The following is a 23,689-nucleotide window of genomic DNA, read 5'->3' as shown; positions in this document are numbered from 1 at the left end:
AACTGGTACCGCCCCAGGCACCTGATGGAATCTGATAGATTCCTGACGGAGCTTGGGCCAATACCTGTAGCCTTGTCCCGCTCCCGTTCCGAGGACCTAGTGACTGCCTGGAATAGGGCGACGACTGGGGCCTTGGACCGGGTTGCGCCGTTGCGACCTCTCCTGCGGCATCGACCCACCCGGGCTCCTTGGTTCACTGAGGAGCTCAGGGTGATGAAGCGCCACAGGAGACGTCTAGAGAGCAGGTGGAGATCCTCGCGCTCCGAATCTGACCGAACACAGGTAAGAGCCTATTTGCGGACTTACCTTGTGGCAATAAGAGCGGCCAAACGTAGACATTGTGCTGCTCTTATTGCGTCTGCGGATAACCGCCCTGCCGCCCTGTTTAGGGTGACTCGCTCCCTCTTATCGCAGGGGGCGCGGGAGACACCCTTACAGGGTAGAGCAGAGGAGTTTGGGGAATATCTTCAGGACAAAATCGATCAGATCCGGAGCGGGTGGACCTCCGTCAGTGGACCAGACGAGCCGCCAACAGCGAGTCTTGAGGGACCATTCTGGGAGGAGTTTGACTCTGTTGCCCCCGAGGATTTGGACAGGCTGCGTGGACGGCTGCGACCCACCACTTGTTTAACGGACCCGTGCCCCTCCTGGCTGGTACTGGCAGCCTGGGAGGTGACACGAGGCTGGCTCCTGGGCCTGGTGAGCGCCTCACTGAGTGAGGGATACTTACCAACCGCCTTGAAAGAGGCGGTGGTGAGACCCTTGCTCAAGAGGCCTGCGCTCGACCCAATGGAGCTAGCTAACTATCGTCCAGTCTCCAACCTCCCCTTTCTGGCGAAGGTTGTCGAGAATGTGGTGGCGCAGCAGCTCCCGCGACACCTAGACGAATCCGACTATCTAGACCCACGCCAGTCCGGCTTCCGACCCGGGCACAGCACTGAGACAGCCTTGGTCGCGTTGGTCGATGATCTCTGGAGGGCCAGAGATAGGGGTTGCTCCTCTATCCTGGTCCTATTAGACCTCTCGGCGGCTTTTGATACCATCGACCATGGTATCCTATTGCGCCGGTTGGAGGGGATGGGAGTCGGAGGCACCGTTTTGCGGTGGTTCGGCTCCTACCTCTCCGACCGGAAGCAATGTGTGTTGACAGGGGGGCAGAGATCGTCCCTGAGGCCACTCACTTGTGGGGTGCCACAGGGGTCGGTCCTCTCGCCTCTCCTGTTCAACGCATATGTGAAGCCGCTGGGTGAGATCATCCGTGGTTTTGGGGTTGAGTACCATCTTTACGCTGATGATACTCAGCTGTATATTTCAACCCCAAACCACCCCAACGAGGCTGTCGAAGTGATGTCCCGGTGTTTGGAAGCCGTCGGGGTCTGGATGGGGGACAACAGACTTAAACTCAACCCCTCCAAGACCGAGTGGCTGTGGTTACCGGCGCCTCGGTTCAGCCAGCTGACTCCATCGCTGGCCATAGGGGGCGAACAATTGTCCCCTGTGGAGCGGGCGCGCAATTTGGGCGTCCTCCTTGATGCCCGGCTGTCAATGGAGGACCATGTGGCAGCCGTGGCAAGGGGGGCGTTCCACCAGGTTCGCCTGGTGCGCCAATTGCGCCCCCTACTGGACCGGAGTGCCCTGCGCACGGTCACTCATGCGCTGGTGACGTCTCGCCTGGACTACTGCAATGCTCTCTACATGGGGCTTCCCTTGGGACGCGTCCGGAGACTGCAGCTAGTTCAGAACGCAGCCGCGCGGGTTATTATGGGAAGTACACGTTACTCCCACGTAACACCTCTCCTGCGCGAGCTGCACTGGCTACCTGTGGCCTTTCGGGTGCGTTTCAAGGTATTGATCACCATCTTTAAAGCGCTCCATGGCAGTGGACCTAGTTACCTGCAGGATCGCATCCTACCACACACGTCCCTGCGACCTATCCGCTCACACAGAGAGGGGCTCCTCCTGGTGCCGTCTGCTAGTCAATGCCAGCGGGCGACACCTAGGAGTAGATCCTTCTCTGTGATGGGCCCAACCCTCTGGAATGACCTCCCCCCTGACATTCGAACTACCACCGACCTCCGTTCCTTCCGGCAAAAGTTAAAGACTCACCTATTTCAATCAGCTGGCCTGGCACTTTCTTAGTTCTACCTCCCGGGGATTTATTCATTTTAATTGGGTTTGGGGTTTTAAAAAGTTTTTAATACACTATATACTATATTTAATATTTATTATTCTATGTACAGTCTTGCAACCTCCTCCACCTACGTATTTAATTATTTAACTGTTTTGTATGTATTTTATAACGTATTTTAGTGACTGTACACCGCCCCGAGTCCCTTTCGGGAGAGGGGGCGGTCTATAAATATGAATAATAAATAAATAAATAAATAAAAAGGAGAGAAGCAACCTGGAATTAAAGAGAAATTTCCTAATGGTGAGGACAATTAACCAGTGGAACAGCTTGACTTCAGAAATCCTGGGCACTCCATCACTGGAGGTTTTTAAGAAGAGACTAGGCAGTCACTTATCTGAAATGGTATATGCTTGAGCAGGCGGCTAGACTAGAAGACCTCCAAGGTCCCTTCCAGCCCATTCATTCTATTATATTCTAAATGGTTCTCTATTATATTCTTTTTGAAAGCCTCCAGTGATGGAGCACTCACAACTTCTGAAGGCAAGCTGTTCCACCGGTTCATTGTTCTCACTTTTAGGAAGTTTCTCCTCAGTTCCAGGTTGCTTCTCTCTTTGATTAGTTTTCATCCATTGTTTCTTGTCCTGCCCTCTGTTGCAGGATAACACTTTTTTTGTCCCAGTGGACGAAACAAAACTCGAAATTTGAATGCAAGAGTAGCATTACAGTCTCCCAGACTCGTAGGGGAATTCGTATTTGTGCGTGTGTGCGTGTGTGTTGGACTAGATGACCTACAAGGTCCCTTCCACCTCTTCTAAAACTCTGTAGAGATTCTCAGTCGTCCAGGTCAAGGTTGTCCCTAAGGTACTTTTTCAAGGAGGCAACTGGACTTTCTTGTCGTTTATTTTCTTTTGAAAAAGCTTCTTGGGTGAGAAGCGAAACGTCTTCAAAAGAAAAAAGAAACCCAAGAAAGTCTAGTTGCCTCCTCAAAAAAAGCAATTTGGGACTTCCGACTCTTTGTTAAACGGTTAACTGTTAAAACTACAATACCCGGCATCCTTTTCTTCAGGTGGCTGGCCGTCCTTGCCCCCTCCTCTCCCACAATGCATCGCGCCGCTCTGCCGCCCGGCCCATCCGGGTGAGCCTACCCGCCCGCGGTGCATTGTGGGAGAAGCGATCGTGTGTGGGAGGGAGGGAGGGGGGGTAACCTGCAGCCATGGAGAACAGCAAGGACGCGCCAGGTGAGTCTCGGCCCTCAGGTGAAGCGCCCCTTTCCCCCCCTCCCTCCGCCCCTGGGAACGGTTTCCCGCCCCGTTCTTTTAAACAATGCCTAGTAGTGACAACGCCCTTTTCTCCGGTGGTGGCGGCTGCTTTTGTAGGCCTTTGGCCTGCTTATGAATGGGGGCAAGAGACGGACTACAGTTCCCATCCGGGGACAGGCAAGAGCCCAACGGCAAGCAGTGTTGTCGTCTTCCTCGGTCTCTTGTGCTGTGCAGTTGTTGTTGTTTTCTGCCGTGCCGTTTTTTGTGTTCACGAATAAAATAGGAAGAGAAGAAAAATAGAATAGGAATAGAAAGAGAAGAGAATTAGAATAGAAATAGAATAGGAAGAGAAGAGAAATGAATAGGAATAGAATAGGAATAAGAACAGAAGAGAATTAGAATAGGAAGAGAATAGGAATAGGAAGAGAAGAGAATTAGAATAGGAAGAGAATAGGAATAGGAAGAGAATTAGAATAGAAATAGAATAGGAATAGGAAGAAAAGAGAAATGAATAGGAATAGAATATGAATAGGAAAAAAAGAGAATTAGAATAGGGAGAGAATAGGAATAGGAAGAAAAGAGAAATGAATAGGAAGAGAATAGAAATAGAATAGGAATAGGAAGAGAATAGGAATAGGAAGAGAAGAGAATGAGAATTAGAATAGGAATAGGAAGAGAAGAGAATTAGAATAGAATAGAATAGAATAGAATAGAATAGAATAGAATAGAATAGAATTCTTTATTGGCCAACGTGATTGGACACACAAGGAATTTGTCTTTGGTGCATTTGCTCTCAGTGTACATAAAGAAAAATAAAACACAATACATTCATCAAGAATCATAAGATACAAGACTTAGTGATAGTCATAGGTTACTAATAAGCAATCAAATCATATTAAGAAATAAAATAATATAAATTGGAAAGATACAAGCAACAAGGTCATAAGTGGGAAGAAATAGGTACTAGGAAGGATGAGAAGAATAATAGTAATACAGTCTAAGTAAATAATTTGACAGTTTTTTCTCACCCCCCCTCCCCCAATATCAATTGTAAAATATTGGAGGAATTGCAGAAGAAGAGAAAAAATGAAAAGATCCAGGAATCGGAACAGTGGGAATTATTTGCAGTGTTTTTGGCCGGGGAGGGCAGGAAAGCACGAGGAGGAGGACACAATGGTTATGTCTCAGGTGGTGAATGGGATGGATAACCATAGCTGTGGTATTCAAACAATACATGCCATAATGGTATGATGCCCAAAAGGTTGGCATGATATAAAAAAGATATGGAGACTCTACAAAGAGTGCAAAGAAAAGCAACAAAGATGATTAGGGGACTGGAGGCTAAAATGTATGAAGAATGGTTGCAGGAACTGGGTATGTCTAATGATAAGAAGGACTACTGGAGTCAAGATAACGGGGGTCTAATATCTCAGGGCTTGCCACAAAGAAGAAGAGTCAAGCTATTCTCCAAAGCACCTGAGGGTAGAACAAGAAGCAATGGGTGGAAACTAATCAAGGAGAAAAGCAACTTAGAACTGAGGAGAAATTTCCTGACAGAGCAATTAATCAGTGGAACAATTTGCCTCCAGAAGTTGTGAATGCTCCAACACTGGAAGTTTTTAAGGAGATGTTGGATAACCATTTGTCTGAAGTGGTGTAGGGTTTCCTGCCTAAGCAGGTGGTTGGACTAGAAAACTTCCAAGGTCCCTTCCAACTCTTTTATTCCGTTATTCAAATATTTCTTAATACATTACAAATCTGTGTAATCTTGTTCTATTTAATCTTTCTTTGTAAACTGAAGAAACTGAAAAGTCATATTGACAAGCACCAGACATATCGGCACTGGTCAAAAGTAACAAAATAGGTTGCAAAAGACTGCAGAGATGCAGACTCTAATTTATTCTCAGCTCTATAAATTCATCGGGTGACTTCAAGCCACTCATGCACTCTCAGATTAATGTACCTTAGAGAGATGTTGTAAAAGGGATCATACCCTTCTATGGTAGCTATCAGGTAATTGTTGCTACTCTATTAGTACTGTTTTCCTAAATTGTCAATGGCTAGGAAATTGATTTTCATTGCGCTGGAGAATTGTCTTCTTTTAATTTTAACATTTTTGTTCTGATTGTTCTGGGAAAATTTTTAATAGATAAATAATGCCAAAGATTTTCAGTTTATGGATTGCTGAAAGTGGGTATTAGTGGCACAAGCCACCTGCTAAATAACTGTTCATAAAGTTGCTGCAGCACAGTGCATAGAATAGAATAGAATAGAATAATAGAATAGAACAGAACATAGAATAGAATAGAATAGAACATAGAAAAAATATGTTAAATCTTTAGCAGATGGAAGGTCTTTAGGTGACTTGGGACAAATCAAATAAATGTCCATTTTTCTACAATTGTAAGAATAACATAGTATCTGTGTCATGTTCCACCTACATCTCATTATATTGCTAAGGTAAAGTATGCAATAACCAGGAACACTCCACCCCCCCATGAAAAATAGGAAACTTGTTCATTTCTGATGCACATTTTGGGAAAATGCTGCAATCAGATCTTAGTTTCTTAGATTTTTTTTTAAACATGTAAATATATATTTTATTAACCATTATCCTGAAGTCCAGTTATTTGTGGTTTACCTTACATTGACTTTCAGGTTAAGTTGTTCTATAGCAATTTACAATAGTCGGTATATAAGAATGGATGCCGTAAGATTAAAATGCTAAAGTTAATGACTGCACAAGAATAACATAATCCAGTAAAAAGCACTTAAAAATTAGTACATTATTGACAGATGCAACAACTTAAAGCAGGGAGGTGCTGCATTCACACACTAGCATTTTTTAATCCTTAAATTTTGTTCTGACATTTGATTTATGGAGGGAAAGGAAAACTTGTCCTTTTGGATCTCTCTTCCTTTGCGATTAGAATAGAATAGCAGAGTTGGAAGGGACCTTGGAGGTGTTCTAGTCCAACCCTCTGCTTTGGTAGGAAACCCTACACCACTTATTATATCTGTGATGGGCCCAACCCTCTGGAATGACCTCCCCCCACCCCCCCGACATCAGAACCACTACTGACCTCCGCTCCTTCCGACAAAAATTGAAGACTCACCTGTTCCGATTAGCGGGCCTGGCATAATTACAATTGTTCCTCCTGGTAAACGTATTATTAACTGGTCATTTTAGGGGTATTGTTTTTAATTTAATTTGTGTGTGTCTTAGGGGTTTTAAAATTATATTTATATATACTGGCTAACTGTACAGTTCTTTTTAATTCTATTTTAACCTCCTCCATAGTTAACTGTACATATTTAATTCTTCTATTTATTGTATTTTGATATACTCTTTGCATGGACTGTACACCGCCCCGAGTCCCTTTTGGGAGAGGGGGCGGTCTAGAAGCACAGTAAGTAAATAAATAAATAAATAAATAAATAAATAAATAAATAAATAAATAAATAAATAAATAAATAATAAATAAATAAATAAATAAATAAATAAATAAATAAATAATAAATAAATAAATAAATAAATAAATAAATAAATAAATAAATAAATAAATAAATAAATAAATAAATAAATAAATAAATAAATTGCATCTTAGCAAATCCTCAGCCGCCAGCCTTGTCTTGCAAAGTGATTCTGCGCGCCCCTTTCTTGCTAACCAGGGAAAGCCAGCCGGTGGTTTGGAGTTGCAATGCCCAAATCAGTGAAGACCAACGTGAACATCCTCCATCAGGAGAAGCTGATTGCTCAGAAGAAGCGGGAAATTGAAGCCAAGATGGAACGGCAAGCCAAACGGAACCACTTGGCAACCCAGCAGGCTTCACAGGGGAGCGAGTATGTAGAATTAATTCTTAATTATCATTGTGACAGGACTCTTAACAAATAGGGGGGTGATGAGGGCAGCAGCAGCAGAAAAGAATGTACATTGGTGATGGAAGAGCTGTGCGTTGTTAATTGCTTAGCCCTGGTAGGATTAGTTAAAAAAAAAAGAAAGCTCGAGAGGATAAGGTGGTGTGCCGGAAATGGCGTGCAAAACCATCCCGCAAGGAACCCGCGGCCTCACTGGCCTTTACATGCGCAGGAGAACCAAAACCGGGAAAAGCAGCGTTACATCGCGTATGCGCACGCGGGCACCCACATTTCCGATTTACGGCCCCTGACAAACAGTTGGACTTCCAGGCGCACAACGGAAACCCATACGTTTGGGTGCATGCGTGCTGGAACACTGCTCTTACGGATTTTGGCACTCTTGCGCACATGAAGGCCACCTGGCCGGTGCGTATGTGTGCACCGGGACACGGAAGAGGAGCCAGCGAGGCCGCATGTCCCACACAGGATGGCTCTGGGTGCTGTTCCCGGCAAACGTGCCATAGGTTCAGCACCACGGAACTATACTATGTGGATGAGCTCTCAAGTTATATAGAGACTCTCCTGTTTCCCATCAGCTGACTTTGCACAACATGCCAAATGGTGGTTTATTGATTTAACCCAAATGCAATAGACCTAAACCAATCAGCCGCATTTTAGCTTAGCCTGTTGTGATAACCCAGTAACTAGCAATTCAGCCCTTTCTCCAGATGAGAATGACTGAACTATTAGCTAAGAAACAAAAGGATATCAGGCTCTTCCTTTGCATACCTACCTACCTTCCTCCTCTCTATCTCTGTCCACCCACCCATCGAGCTGGTCATCTCCCTCCCAAAGAAACTCTGAGCAGCATGGCAAAGATGGTTATAACATTTTAAAGTTTTATTTATTACATTTGTATGCCACCCATCTCCCCTATAAGGTGACTCTGGGCAGCTTACAAGTTATTGAGCAGGTAGAAAAGCAATTATATTAAAACATTAAAATTACATAGATTGTACTGAAAGAGTTAATTAAAAGGTGTGGGGAGGGCCTTCAGGGCGTAACCAGCCCCATGGCTGCTTCCCCCTATGTGATTCCCAAGCAAGACTGCAAAGTCAGATGTTTGAACCTTTTCAAAAAGCCAGGAGAGAGGGTGTCCCCATCACCTCTGGGGAAAGAATGTTCCATAGGGTGGAGGAACCTCAGAGAAAGACCCCACCAGTCAAAATTCTTTAGCTCATGAGGTCCGCAAGGTACCTTTAATGCCTGTTCAGGTAGGACAGGCTGAAGTAATGGGCTAAAGAGTTCCATAGGTAACCTGGCCCCATCCATGTAGGGCTTTCAAGGTCATAACCAACACCTCAAACACCTTCCCAATACTGGAAGATGGAGTGGGTGGGCTTATAGAGAAACATAAATAAATCCCAGTACTGTGACTGTTGCAACTTTTAATATCCTTTCTCTCTTTCCCTTCAAAGTGACGATAGTGGTGATGGTGAAAGTGGTGTTTCAAATAAATTTGCTAACGATGGCAGCTTCCTCCAGCAGTTCCTGAAGCTACAGAAGGAAAAACAAGGTATTGGCAAGGGGTTTACTTTTGCTTTGCCCCATTAACACTCGTCGATCTAGAATCGTCAGTTTCAGTAGAGGTTTTTCACACCACAGAACCTGTTAAAAATTGCCCTGATTAAGAGGCAAGCACTTAGGATGGGCAACTAAACCAAAAGTAAACGGCTGAAGATGGGCTCCAGCACGAGTCCAAAAGGTTGCAAGACAAAACCTCTGGTCCCAGTGACCAACCGAGATCGGATCTGGCAACATTATCCTGGGACACGAATATTCGCTTTCATTTGAAAAAGTAAACTTGTTTCTTGTAAACGAGAAATTAATATTTCCAATATACATAAAATAAAAGTTAATTGTCCTCTTGTCCACATTGGTAAATTTTAGGAATACAGTTTGTTGAGTACTACATGGGTCCAGATTTTGAGCTTGATGGTGGGGTGGGGGGTGGGAGCTGATCCAGCAGGGCCATGTTGTTCTCTTAAGAAATGCCCTAATCTTTCCAGGTTGTAAATGTGTGGGATGGAAGGTGAAAAAAATTACTTGGCTAAGGCATTGTTCTGACCAAGGCTTCCCAAGAGCATGAAGCAGACTCCTTGTCCCGACAAAAACCCCTCTTATTAATTTACTGTGAATTCTGCTCATTCATATCCAGCAAAGTCTTTCAAGGGAGGATTTATAGTCACAGATCTTATCTGGCTTGGAGAGCTGACAGGGTGATATCTGCAAAACTTGGCAAGGAGAGGTATGAGCCAATTAAGCGAACTAATTATCTCCTGCAAACTCCACTCCCCTTTCGTTCCTCTTTTATTTCCTCTAGAAGGGGCCATTCATCATCCACCTGTGGCCTTACTCCCAAGTCGACCCCTGTCCTTTAGCTGTTCCCTTCCTCTGGCAACTCTGTGCGTGCACACACTGGGAACAGGCTCCAGTTGTTCATCTGCCTCACTGATGTCTGACTCTGAAGGCAGCTGATAATTGTCAGACGGCTCTGGCCCCCTCTCTGCCTCCGACACAGAGCCCTCATCAGAGCCTTCCCCAGACTCCAGGCCCAACCTCCTCACTGTCCGAACAGGCATCCTTGAGAAATCTGAGCAGCGATGTGAAGTAGAGTATACTCCTACTGCTATATCACATCAATCTTTCCATCTCTTCTCCACCCCCCCCCCTTCAATTGTACAGGTGCTTCTTCCAGTTCCTCAAAGACATCCCATCCTCCCCCTGCAAGTACAGTGAAGAAGCCCACCTTGATGGGGAAGCGTCCCAATCTTAGCGTGACCAGCATGTTGAATCAAGTCAAAAACTACACCCATTCCAAGCAGACGCCGGTAACGAACCGCCCGAGTGTCTTCCAGTCGCCAGATGACGAGGAAGAAGAGGATTATGAGCAGTGGCTGGAAATCAAAAGTAAGTTTCTTCCTGGGGTGTCATCCATTTCTCTGTAATGCCATCCGTGATCAAGGAACTCTTAAAAATGTGGGGCTTCTGCCCTCAGGTACTTTAGCACTTTCTTATTTATTTATTTTTAAATGGAGGGAAGAGAAACTGCTGAAAGTGCTCGAATGCCTAAAAAAAAAAGACACTGGTTTTATTTGTGAGCTAAAAACAAATGCCGAGTGAGAAGTAGCATTCGCATCCTGCTGGGGTGCTTTTTTTGGGGGGGGGGGGGGAAGGATAGCAGGGAGAAAAGGGGAGGAAATAAGAAAGTGGAATGATTTCACTGTGATTCAGGAGCCAAGCCAAAAGACAGCCTCAGGCGAAAAGGTCCTGTAGTCAAATCACTGGATACATTTACATAACATATTAAGCCGCTGAATTGGGGCAGGACAAAATGACAAATCAGGGCCAGTGGAGGGGCTCTTTATTAACTACCATGTCAGCCAATATCCTATCAGAGGCTGTTCAGCTTAAAATTCCTGTTTATAAAGTTGTTTCAATAGTAACAACTGGGGGCAGCTTCTGTCTTCTGTCTATATCAGGGGTCTCCAACCTTGGCAACTTTAAGCCTGGAGGACTTCAACTCCCAGAATTCTGGGAGTTGATGTCTGCCAGGCTTAAAAGTTGTCAAGGTTGGAGACCCCTGGTGTATATAAAGAGCAGAACAGATCTTGTTTAGGTTTCAGTAATGTCTCTCACCCTTGGGCATATTAAGATGGGTAGACTTCTGACTCCCAGAATTCCCCGGCCAATATGCCTTTTGGGAATTGAAATCCAGCCATTTTAAAATGGCCACGTTTGAGAAACACCGATCTAAATTATGTGTTAGGTGGATACATCTATTTCAGACCGTATTTTCAAATCATGGTAAGGTTGCCCCTCTCTAAATACCACTTAAATCTATATCCCAGGTTCAGATATCACGCTAGGCTCAACCTCATCGTGGTTAGCATGGCACACGAATGAGGCCAGTTGGCAGGAATTGTACATTGTGGCAACATACAAACTGTGTTTGCTAGCAGAATTACTCAATTCAACTGTGGTTTACACTAAACTAAACCAGCTAGGTATGCTTGGCCTTTGCCACATGCTAAATTGGCTAGATTGTGGATGCTGTGGTTATTTAAACAAGTGGTATGACAGCAGTCACAAATATCTTCCATATCATTGCTAAGAACGAATGATATCCACTTGGTTATTGTGTGCCAGTAGCACTTAGACTTATATACTGTTCCATATTGCTTTACAACCGTCTGAGCGGTTTACAGATATCCTATTGCCCACAACAATCTGAGTCCCTCATGTTACTGACCTTGGAAGAATGGAAGGCTAACTGAACCTTGAGGCAGTCAAGATTGAACCCATGGCTGTCGGCAGAGTCAACCTGCAATACTGCATTCTAACCACTGTGCTACCACGGTTCCTAGGTCTAGGTTAGCTAAGGAGTTATTTTTATTTTTATGATGTACGAATCCAGCCTTTTATTTTTGTTTATTCAGATCATACCAAAACCAAATTCTCCGTTTTTCTCTTTGTAATGCTTAACAGAAGTGCAAGGGAAGAGCGTATCTTGTGGCAGAGAAGGTTACTTTCACAGCCATGACTGTAGCTTTGATGGAGTTTGACCCTGACCACTGGTCTGTTCTAAAAACAGATCCCAATTTGCATATCTAGCAGCCTTCTCGCCTGTCTCAAGACAATTACCAAATTTGCCAGATGAGTTCTTTTGAACAGCCAACTATGGGAGATATTCAGAATAGGAGTACAGCAGACAGCATTCAGATGTTACATTAAGGTACAGTTAGGCTCCTTCCAATCAAACTGTAAATCTCATCTCCCTTAAATATAACCAGGAGATTTGAACTGACCTCCATTCAGGAGGTCATTCTGATTAATCGGTGTTACTTTTAAACAAGCTGTGTCTAATTTTGAAGCTGATATATTTAAACTAATCTTAGTTTCCATCAGCCATAAAGCCTGATTCAAGATGGCACAGGAAGCCTCAGCACCTAAAAGCAGACACTAATTTCTTTTAATCCCGTTCTTCCACAACCAGGCAGACAAGTGGGACTGAAGGTCAGCTCTAGCTGGACTTCTGCCGGAAAAAGTGAGCCATTTTAGCCACTAGCCAGGGGAGAAATGAGAACTTCCCCATTTGACTTTTGTTCGCTTGACTAGAATCAAGGAAAGATTGCATTCTTTACTTAATCTGACGGCCGTTCCGAATTTCAGAACAGGGCTGTATAATCCCAAGAGCCATTGCCTGAAATCAGAAGGTAGAAGGGAAGCTGTGGCTAAATTCCAGCAGCCTCAGCCAGCCTGTTCTGTTTTTGAAATGCTATGAGTTAATTATTTAGCCATTACTGGAGTTGCAGGTTCCTTCAACCTTGTCTTAATGCAGATAGCAAATCTGAGAAATTAAACTCCTTGTATATTTTTCAGAGTATAAGAGGCATCTTTTTCCCCCGAAAAAAGAGGGTGAAAATCAGTTTTATACACTGAATGCATCATTTTTGGCCTTCTGAAACCCCTCCCCCTTAACAAAAATGGACAGCCCATTTTTCGCTTATTTTTGGCTTCCCCAGCCCCCAAGAGCACTTTGCAGGCCTCCCAAAGCCTATGCATGCCCTGGTTTTTGCAAAAAAAAAAATGGCCCTGTTTTTGCAAAAAATGGGCCGTTTTTTGCTCGCTTTTGCCCTCCCCCCCCGACCCCCAGGAGCACTTTGCAGGCTTCTCAAACTCTCTGCATGTCCCATTTTTCACAAGAAACGAGACGTGCAGAGAGTTTAGGAGGCCTGCAGAGTGCAAAAACTTTTTTTTTCTAATTTACCTCTTCAAAATCTTGGTGCGTTTTATACTCTGAAAAATACGGTAATTCTCACAGGTGTTCAAGGATGATGATACCAATAAAGGACAGAATTTGTAGCTCAGGGTTGAAATGAGGGGTCTTTGGTCCTCTCTGAACTCGGCTGTTTTCTTACAGACCTTTCAGTACCCAAACTAGGTAACATTAATCAGTGCTAATCGCTGATAAGCAGTGGACTTTGGGGAGTGAATCATCTTCAGGGAAAACAACCAAGCTGAGAGAGCACCAAGGACCCCTCAAGGGTGATGAATTTCAGCCTTCCTTCCCGGAGGTTTTTGGGGCCCCGGGTTCTAAGGTCCAGTCCTTCCGCAAGCTCAGCTCAAACATCTGATTTGGCATTGGGTTCTGTTGTTGCAGAAGTTGCCTCGGGGCCCTGGGTGAAACTAGTAGCTATTACTCCAAACCTGAAGATGTACGAACCCCAGCCCTACCACATGTCTTTCCCATGCACCTTCCTTTCTCCCCTCCCGGATTAAAAGTGCCAGGCTTACGTTGCTGTCCACCATGTCTCCATCATTTCCTCCTCTTCTCATTCCCCACCCTGCCTTCTCCCTGCCAACTCATGGCTCTTAGAGGTAATGTGCCTGTTGGGTGTGTGAGTAGAGAGCCCCCTGTACTGACAGCCTGCTTAAAGTTTGTCCCCCAGAGGACATCCGGACCCGCCGCATCGTTGAGAAGCTGGCCAGGGTGGTGGCCGAAGGGGGCCCAGAAATGGAGAAGGTCGCGCTGGAAGACTGCAAGGATAACCCAGTATTTGCGTATGTTGTTTCCTGTTTCTCCACATGCAGGGTTCCCTTGGTAGGGATTGGGTCCATACTCACCACTGAAAGCTCTAAGCTTCTGGTGTTTTCCCTCTCAGTGGTTCCACCCACGGGACCTTCCTTCTCCTCCCAGGGCATATCCAGGACCCCTTACCTCAGCCTTCCCTACTTTGGGGACCTGGGGATACATTGGTTTGCAGCCCCCTGTTCCCATCCTAAAAGCAGCCTTAAATACATCCTTCCTCCTTGCTTTTAGGTTCCTACACGATAAGAGCAGCCCAGAATTTCTCTACTACAGAAAGAAACTGGCCGAGATGTGGAAGAAGGGCCAAGATGTAGAGAAGACCACCCCTCCTCAGAAAAAAGGTGATACTAAGTTTCACAGCTTCATAAGTCACTTGCTTCGCTTTACAGCAGGGTTTCCCAATCTTAGCGACTCTTAAGACGTGTGGACTTCAACTCCCAGAATTCCTCAGGCAGCATGGCTAGCTGAGGAGTTCCGGCAGGTGAAGTCCATGTGTCTTAAAGTGGCCAAAGTTGAGAAGCCCCCTGCCTTACAGTGTTGTGATCAGCTAGTCAGCTTAGATTAGGTAGTGAAAATGAATGTGATAGGGTTAACGAGATTGGAAGCATTTTAATTGGTTCCCCAATTAAGCATAACTTTCAAGAATAATTCTGGGTTCAATTACAGTCGTAACTTGAGGACTACCTATACTTAGATTATACCAATTGTATTTGAAAGTTTTGTTATTGTTAGCTAAAGAAGAATTCTGTTACGCTCAGTGTTCATATTTTGCTTTTCCTGGTAGATTTATTACTACAGTTGGAAAAATTGAAATCCAGACCAAAAGTGAGGAATCATGTCTCAGACATAGCTGCCTGTATTATAGCTTTTTTTTAAAAAAAATATTTCTAGGCTGGTTTCAAGGCAAAATATTTTCTTGCAAATTAGCAATGTGGTTTGGATATCAAAAAGGGAATGTTTTGTGCTTAAAGCACACAGACTTTTAACTTGTTACATTACCAGCCGGCATCCTTTAATATGTCCTGTGCGCAATTCAGGCCATTAAAGTAGTAGTCATTGCAAGGAAATATGAGGATCTAGATTGAATGAAGTAACATCTTTCCAAGCACTGCACCTTCAAAATGTTGAAAGCTGTTGTTTTATCAAATTAATTCAGGAGAGAGGTGTTGCTCAGTTTTGAATGACCATTAAATTGGAGAGTATCTTGTCATTAACGATTTGTGCTGCTTCTGTAATCCAGATGGCATTCATCAGGATAGATTAATCCTTTGCACTGATGTTTCATTAGAGCAGTGTTCTCAGTCTTGGGACCTTTAAAATATGTGGACTTCAACTCCCAGAATTCCTCAGCCAGCTATGCTGAGGATAGTTGAAGTCCACATATCTTAAAGATGCCAAGATTGAGAAATAATGTACTTGTCAAGTTGGCAAACCAATTAACGCAGTGACAGTACTACAGTATCGTTCTTGAGGGAACGCGGTGGCTCAGTGGCTAAGATGCTGAGCTTGTCGATCAGAAAGATCGGTAGTTCGAATCCCTAGCGTCGCGTAACGGAGTGAGCTCCCGTTACTTGTCCCAGCTTCTGCCAACCTAGCAGTTCGAAAGCACGTAAAAAATGCAAGTAGAAAAATAGGAACCACCTTTGGTGGGAAGGTAACAGCGTTCTGTGCACCTTTGGCATTTAGTCATGACCACATGACCCCACAGGACCACGGAGACGTCTTTAGACAGCGCTGGCTCTTTGAAATAGAGATGAGCACCGCCCCCTAGAGTCGGGAACAACTAGCACATGTGTGTGAGAGGAATCTTTACCTTTACTTTGAGAAGCATTCCCTTGGTTTAGCAATGTAATGGAAAACCTCCAGATCACTGCCCCACCTTCAGGCTAGCCGCCTCCCAGTCTTTTTTAGAGTAATGTCATAGGCTAGATCCATTTTTTTTCCTAACTTGCATTTATAAAGAAAAAGAAAAAGGGAACAAAGCAAACATTTCAACCATCCTCTTCCCACTTATTCCAACCCTTTGGGATCCTTAAAGCCAGATTAATCTTGTGACTGTTGGGTGTGTGAGTTTGGGGGCACCGTACTGACAGCCTGCTTAAAGTTTCACCCCCAGAGGATGAAGAGACCAAGGACTGTGCTGAGAAGCTGGCTCGGTTTGTGGCCGACGGGGGCCCCGTGGTGGAAATGGTTGCCCTGAAAAACCACCGAGAGAATCAGTCATTCAGGTAAAGGGGGCTGGTAAGAAGGGAGACTCTGGCAGAGATGCCAGCTTTTCAGATTCCCAAATGATTTTTAAATGCTGAAAACCTCGCAGGTTTTTTTTTTTTTGGATGATCTGTCTCAGGACTGGAGCTTTCTTCTTCGCTGGTTTCAGGGTATGTGGGGGCAAAAAAAAAAAGAGTCAGTTCCTGTTCTCCCAAATCTGGACATTTGACCAGTCAAATCGTGGTTTGATTCAGATTGAACATCTAAACCCACCCTCTCTGTTTTTAATGTGTATTTACTATAGATAGATAAATGATTTAAACCTGGATTTCAAGCCTGAGCCTGATTTTGTATCCCGGTGTGTCATCTTAGTTTAAATCTGAGGAGATATGATTTGATCAACTTTCTGTGGAGAATATGGGAAAGAGTTCCTGAAAACGAAGTCAAGCCATAAACCTGTTTTCAGTGGGAAGTGCATACTCCTATTGCAGTTCTCTTTATCTTCTGCTGTGTTTCCCTGAAAATAAGACAGGGTCTTATTTTCTTTTGACACAGAGCTTGGCCTTATTTTCAGGGAGGTCTTATTATTTTGAGGTGCGGGAGTTGGCGAGCATGGTCACTTCATGGCTGCTGCTGTATTTTCAACATTTTTGGGGAGGGCTTATTTTGAGGGGAGGGCCTATTTTAGTCATGCGCTCAAATGTCCGATTGGGCTTATTATCCAGAAGGTGTTATTTTGGGGGAAACAGGGTAAGACACTTCAGATTTAAACGTGGAGGTGGGGCTGTATATGTGTATTGCAGAATTGGCAATTCCTGTAATGGAAATAGGTCCACAAAAGCTAGCAGCCCTTTTCATCAAGGGAGAGAGAGAGAGAGAGAGCCATGCCCTCCTGAAAATAGCTAATAAGCTGTTGGGTTTATTGTCTCTGTAAATGACAGCTTGCTGGATTTATTGTCTCTGTGTCAGACCTGCCTTAGCTTGATCCTCTAAGTAAGAATGACCCTTAACTCCATCTGTTGAGAAAAGTATAGTTTACTAGAAGTCAAGTGAATTACAGCAGTGTATAGCCAGAACTGAGAATCGCACGTCAAAATCCTCAACTCTCACTTTTCCCTCCCCAAGTTGCCTCCCATGACTGCCCATTCCCATGTCGAATCAAATTCAAACAAGATGTTTTTAGAACGGTCACTTCAGGTGTAGGTTAGGTATGCAGCTTGATCCTCTAAATAAGAAGGACCCTTAACTCCATCTGTCGAGAAAGGTATAGTTTACTAGAAGTCAAGGGAACTACAGTAGTGCATAGCCAGAACTGAAAATCGCATGCCCAAATCCTCAAGTCTCACTTCAGGCGTAGGTTTGGTATGCAGCTTGATCCTCTAAATAAGAAGGACCCTTAACTCCATCTGTCGAGAAAGGTATAGTTTACTAGAAGTCAAGGGAACTACAGTAGTGCATAGCCAGAACTGAAAATCGCATGCCCAAATCCTCAAGTCTCACTTCAGGCGTAGGTTTGGTATGCAGCAGTGTCCTGTTCCCAGGTAGTTAATTTTGAAGCCCATCTCGGGGAAAAACTGTGAACTTTCGTTTCCCTTGAAGCATCCCCTGCCCCATCCAAACCGCCCCCTCCCCCACGGTTCATGGCAACTGATACCGAATGGTAGCGAAGTGTGCAAGCATGAGGTGGCAGCTGACACTCTTGTTTGTTTTGTTGTACGCTTGCAGGTTTTTGTACGAGCCCAATAGTTCAGGATACAAGTATTACCAGCAGAAGCTGGAGGAATTCCGGAAAGCAAACAGTGACATCGAGGGCATGCCGCCAATATCAGAAGCCAACCTGAAGCGCAAGGCCTCTTCGGAAGGGGGACCTTCCTCTTCCATTTCTTCTTCCTCCTCCTTCTCCTCCTCCTCCTCTTCCTCCTCCTCAACAGCAGCACCCACGGTTTCGCTGCCGAAGCAGGCAGCCACATCCAGCGCGAAGAAAAAGCGGAAAAGCCGGTGGGGCCCAGAGGAGGAGAAGGTGGACTTGCCTCCTCCAGAGCTCGCTCAGCAGACGCAGGAACCGTCGCCAACACCGTTATCTGGTTAGCTCTTGTTGTGTTTTAAAGCCAGTGCAGAGCTGGGGCTTGTGAGGGGGTTGTTGCGGGGTGAGTTTTCTCACCCACTCACCCAGTTTTGTTTCAAGCAGAGGGTAGTGCTAGAGAAGCAGCTTCATTTCATGGCTCAGTGGTTAGAGTGCAGTACTGCAGGCTACTTCTACTGACTGCCAGCTGCCTGCAATTTGCCAGTTCAAACCTCACCAGGCTCAAGGTTGACTCAGCCTTCCGTCCTTCCGAGGTGGGTCAAATGAGGACCCAGATTGTTGGGGGCAAATAAACTGACTCTGTAAACCGCTTAGAGAGGGCTGTAAAAGCACTGTGAAGCGGTCTATAAGTCTAAGTGCTACTGCTAAGAAAAGGATTAGGGGGACAAAAGCCGTAGTGGTGCCGTGGTTAGAATGCAGTATTGCAAGGCTAATTCTGCCAACTGCCAACAATTCGATTCTCACCAGCTCAAGGTCGACTCAGCCTTCCGTCCTTCCGAGGTGGGTAAAATGAGGACCCAGATTGTTGGGGGAAATAGGCTGATTCTGGAAACCACTTAGAGAGGGCTGTAAAGCACCGTGAAGCGGTATATAAATCTAAGTGCTATTGCTATTTCACTAACACCTTTACGACTGGTCACTTACTGACCATTCAGAGTTACGACAGACCTACAGGCAGTGCTTGACTTAGGACTACAACTGAGTTCAAAATTTCTGTCGCTAAGTGAGGCAGTTGGGAAGTGAATTTGGCCCCATTTTATCACCTTCCTTGCCACACTTGTTAAGTGAATGACAGCGGTTGTTACGTTAGTAACACGGTCATTAAGTGAATCTGCCTTCCCTCCCTTCCCCCCGTTGACTTTGCTTGTCAGAAGTTCGCCAAAAGGGATCACATGACGCCGGGCCACAGCAACGGTCATAAATGTGAATCAGTTGCCAGGCATCTGAATTTTGATCATCACACACACACACCACACACCCTCACCATGGGCAAAGGTCACAAGTGTGAAAGACGGTCATAAGTCATTTTTCCCCCAGCGGCATTGTAATATTGAATGGTCACTAAATGAACTGTTGTAAGTCGAGGACTGCCTTGTACCTTGAGGCAACTTACAACCTAGATTTGAAGTTCTGACGGTTGTGGGGGGGGGTCACCCCCATGGTCATGGGGATGAACTTTGAGTACTGGGCAGCGTGAGCTCATTTACAGCCATTTGCAGAATCCCATGGCCCATTTTGCCCAAAAATGGGCACTTCCCACTTTCAGTGAAATTCTGCCCATAGCAAATCATAACCTCTACTGCAAAGAAAGATCCCATGACTGACTGACCTGTTTTTATATAACCTCATGACTTATGGCCACAATGGGCAGGCTCTGTTAGAACAATAGCACTTAGTGTCAGCGTTCCAAATACCATCCACAATTAAATCAGAGTCCAAGGCAGAGCTTTCCTCAAAGTTCCAATTTAATAGGAGAGACGTGTTGGTACATCTGTGGGAAACCCGAATCTGAAAGCTTCCCGGTTTTCCCCACCCAGTTGAAAGTTCATGATCTTGTCCCCACACCCATAAGTCCATCACATGGTCCAATCTTCCTCTACCACGCTGGCATTTCCAGCCAGCCAGTTCCAGTCAGGTGCAGAGGTGCGGAGACAAAGGATGACCTTGGGCTTCTATACAATACAATACAATAGCAGAGTTGGAAGGGACCTTGGAGGTCTTCTAGTCCAACCCCCTGCCTAGGCAGGAAACCCTACACCACTTCAGACAAATGGTTATCCAACATCTTCTTAAAGACTTCCAGTGTTGGGGCATTCACAACTTCTAGAGGCAAGCTGTTCCACTGATTAGTTGTTCTAACTGTCAGGAAGCTTCTCCTCAGTTCTAAGTTGCTTCTCTCCTTGATTAGTTTCCACCCCTTGCTTCTTGTTCTACCCTCAGGTGCCTTGGAGAATAGAAAGGAATGTTTTATTTTGACAACAACACATTCTACACTTCTACTTCTTACTATTCCCCCTCCCAATTACCCCACTAATGATACAGCGTAGTAAAAATGGAGAGAGTGTGTGGCAGGCCAAAGATCCTAAAAGGAATATGACTGCAGGCCTGACACTTAAACTTATCTTAGACCCCTTCGCAGTGCTTTACAGCCCTCGCTATGCGGTTTACAGAGTCAGCATACTTGCCCCCAACAATCTGGGTCCTCATTAGTATTAGTACGTATTAGTTTACTTTATTGACATTTCACCTCGTACAACAAATTAAATACCATCTCAGTGTACATTATGCATAACACACACACACACACATCCTTCACATTGTATACAATTGAATTGAAAACACCTGATACTGCATTAATATTGCACTATACTGTAGAATTCAATATAGTTACTGCTCTGGGATAGAAGCTATTTTCAGCCTATTTGTCCTTGTTTTTATTATCCTGTACCGTCTGACAGATGGTAATAGTTCAAAAAAAGGGTGCCCTGGATGAGATGGATTTTTAAGAATGTTTTGAACTTTCTTAAGGCAGCGGGAGCTATAAAGCTCTTTCAAGGAGGGGAGAGGGTAACCCATGATCCTCTGGGCAATGATGTTAACCCTCTGGAACACTAACCTGTCTGCCACTGTCATCATGGTCATAAATTGAGGACTGCCTGTAATGGGACCTTTGCACCTGCTCCAGTGACGGTTTTTTAAGCCCTACCACAGCCGTGCCTCTGGCTGTTAAGAGCCTTAGCTTCAGAGCTATTGAGATTAATTCTCTTTATGGAGAGGGTTAACCTTGGCAAGACACTCTAGAGATTAAATATGCCGCTTGACTGCGGAAAAATGGTACATTGTTCCCATGGTGGGATTAAATTTTTTTTTACTACCAGTTCTGTGACTGTGGCTTGATGGGTGTGGCAGGGGAAGGATACTGTAAAATCTCTTTCCTTCTGATCAGCTGGGACTCGGGAGGCAGAGAATAGATGGTGGCGGTGCCAGTCTGAGGTGGTATTTACCCGTTCTCCCAACTACTCAAAATTTCCAGAACTGGTCGGAACCTGCTGAATACCCCCTCTGCCTTGTTCTATATGCAAACGTAGCTTTCAAAAACACAACCACAGACATTTCTTCCCAGAAATATATCACTCAGTGGGCTCAGTAGAATTTGCTTTTGAGTTGGCGTGTCCAGGGTTTTATTAATACAATAGCAGAGTTGGAAGGGACCTTGGAGGTCTTCTAGTCCAACCCCCTGCCTAGGCAGGAAACCCTATACCGTTTCAGACAAATGGCTATCCAACATCTTCTTCCAGAAAGCTATGCCAATTGCCTGTTTAGGAAAAGCAGAGAACTTAACTTGATTCTCATGAACACACCACCTCAATGGCAGCTATGTACCACCTTCAAGAACAACCAAAGAAGGAGTAGAACCGTTTTTCAAGAATGTCGAGGCTAAAATGCTGCTTGATGCACCTGGCTCAGTGATACTATTCTACCCTAGAGCAGGGGTCTCCAACCGTAGCAACTTTAAGACTTGTGGACCTCAACTCCCAGAAGGTTAGGAGTTGAAGTCCACAAGTCTTAAAGTTGCCAAGGTTGGAGACCCCTGCCCTAGAGGATAGGGTGGTTTAAAGCAACAATAGTTGGGGAGATGGGTCCAGTGGAGGAGCAAATTAACTCTTCTAATCCTCATTTCTTCTCCAGTCCAGGACCTCAAGGGACTTGGCTACGAGAAGGGGAAGCCAGTTGGATTGGTAGGTGTGACAGAGCTCTCAGACGCGCAGAAAAAGCAGCTGAAGGAGCAGCAAGAGGTAAATTTAAAATCACATTCTTGTGAACGCTTGTTGGGGCCTCTACATTCTTTAGCTTCTGTGCTGCCGCCGTCCAGTTTTCTGTCTAGCCATTAAGACACAGACTCCAAGCTAGGAGCCTGAGTTCTAGTAACACTTTAGGTATGAAAGTTGTCTGGGTGACTTTGGGTCAGCCAGCAGGAGACTGTGAGTTCTAGTGCCACCTTAGCCGTAAAAGTCAGCTGGGTGACTTTGGGCTGGTCATTCTCTCTCGGCCCAGCTCACCTCACAGGGTTGCAGTGGAGAAAGCTAAGGGGTGGAAGGTGTGTTGGATATATTTACTGCCTTCAGTTATACTAAAAATCATAAAAGGGATTAAAATAGAGATAGATGATAGATAGATAGATAGATAGATAGATAGATAGATAGATAGATAGATAGATAGATAGATAGATGATAGATAGATAGATAGATAGATAGATAGATAGATAGATAGATAGATAGATGATAGGTAAGTAGGTAGGTAGGTAGGTAGGTAGGTAGGTAGGTAGGTAGGTAGGTAGATGATAGATGATGATATATATAGAGAGATGGATGGATGGATGGATAGATAAATGATAGATGATAGATAGATAGATGATAGATAGATAGATAGATAGATAGATAGATAGATAGATAGATAGATAGATAGATAGATAGATGATAGATAGATAGATGATAGATAGATAGATAGATGATAGATGATAGATAGATGATAGATAGATGATAGATAGATAGATGACAGATAGATAGATAGATAGATGATGGATGGATGGATAGATAGATGATAGACAGAGAGAGAGATGGATGGATGGATAAATGATAGATAGATGATAGAGATGGATGGATAGAGAGATGATAGATATAGAGATGGATGAATGGATAGATAGATGATAGATAGATGAGAGAGAGAGAGACGGATGGATGGATGGATAGATAGATAGAGAGATAGGATGGATAGACAGATACAGAGAGAAAGAAAGATAGATAGATAGATAGATACAGAGATAGATAGATGCAGAGATAGTATAAAGCTGTGATGGTGAACCTATGGCACTCGTGTGCGCGCCGGCCAGCTGATTTTTCATTCCCAAACATAGCAAACAATGTTCTTCCTACATCAGCTAAAAAAACCTCAGATTGCCCAAGGATCTGCTGATCACTGTTCTACAGAGGAATTATTGAATCTGTCATTTGTACCTCAGTAACTGCGGTTTGGCACAGCAACCAAGCAGGATAGGTGCAGACTTTAAAGGATAGTTAATCAGCCATCAATGCCATGTTCCCTGAAAATGACAGGGTCTTATTTCTTTTGACCCACGAAATAAGCGCTGAGATCTTATTATTTTTGAGGTGCAGGAGGCGGTGAGCATGGCCACCTCATGGCTGCTGCTGTGTTGCAATATTTTCAGGGAGGGCTTATTTATTTTAGCACATGCGCTCAAAAGCCCAATTGGGCTTATTATCCAGGGAGGTCTTATTTTCAGGGAAACGGGGTAGACACATAGACATTGACTACATCCATAGAATATGCAGGAGAGGCAACCAACCAGTCCAAAAGAGAATAAAAAGACTCCAACACCTCTTACCAGTAATGAGCACAGAGATCAGGTATGGCTTAACTCAGGGGTGTCCAAACTTGGGAACTTTAAGACTTGTGGACTTCAACTCCCAGAATTCCC

The 23,689-nt window shown here is 44.5% G+C and overlaps 1 protein-coding gene across 1 annotated transcript in view; it reads left to right on the top strand.

The window, feature by feature from the left end:
• Window positions 1–3,252: 3,252 nt before the first annotated feature.
• SUGP1 (SURP and G-patch domain containing 1) overlaps window positions 3,253–23,689 on the top strand; it is a 36,546-nt gene continuing 16,109 nt past the window's right edge. The window contains 11 exon segments of the mRNA XM_081958917.1: window positions 3,253–3,369; window positions 7,063–7,234; window positions 8,728–8,825; window positions 9,995–10,219; window positions 13,750–13,873; window positions 14,133–14,242; window positions 16,006–16,129; window positions 17,835–17,978; window positions 17,980–18,034; window positions 18,037–18,193; window positions 21,883–21,989. Of these exon segments, the coding sequence (XP_081815043.1) occupies window positions 3,345–3,369; window positions 7,063–7,234; window positions 8,728–8,825; window positions 9,995–10,219; window positions 13,750–13,873; window positions 14,133–14,242; window positions 16,006–16,129; window positions 17,835–17,978; window positions 17,980–18,034; window positions 18,037–18,193; window positions 21,883–21,989 (1,341 nt within the window). The 5' untranslated portion in view covers window positions 3,253–3,344.

Source organism: Natrix helvetica, assembly GCF_964273705.1.
Source record: "Natrix helvetica genome assembly, chromosome: 1".
Taxonomy (NCBI): Eukaryota; Metazoa; Chordata; class Lepidosauria; order Squamata; family Natricidae; genus Natrix; species Natrix helvetica.
Note: the sequence above shows the minus strand (reverse complement) of the source record. Positions and strands in the feature narration are given on the sequence as shown.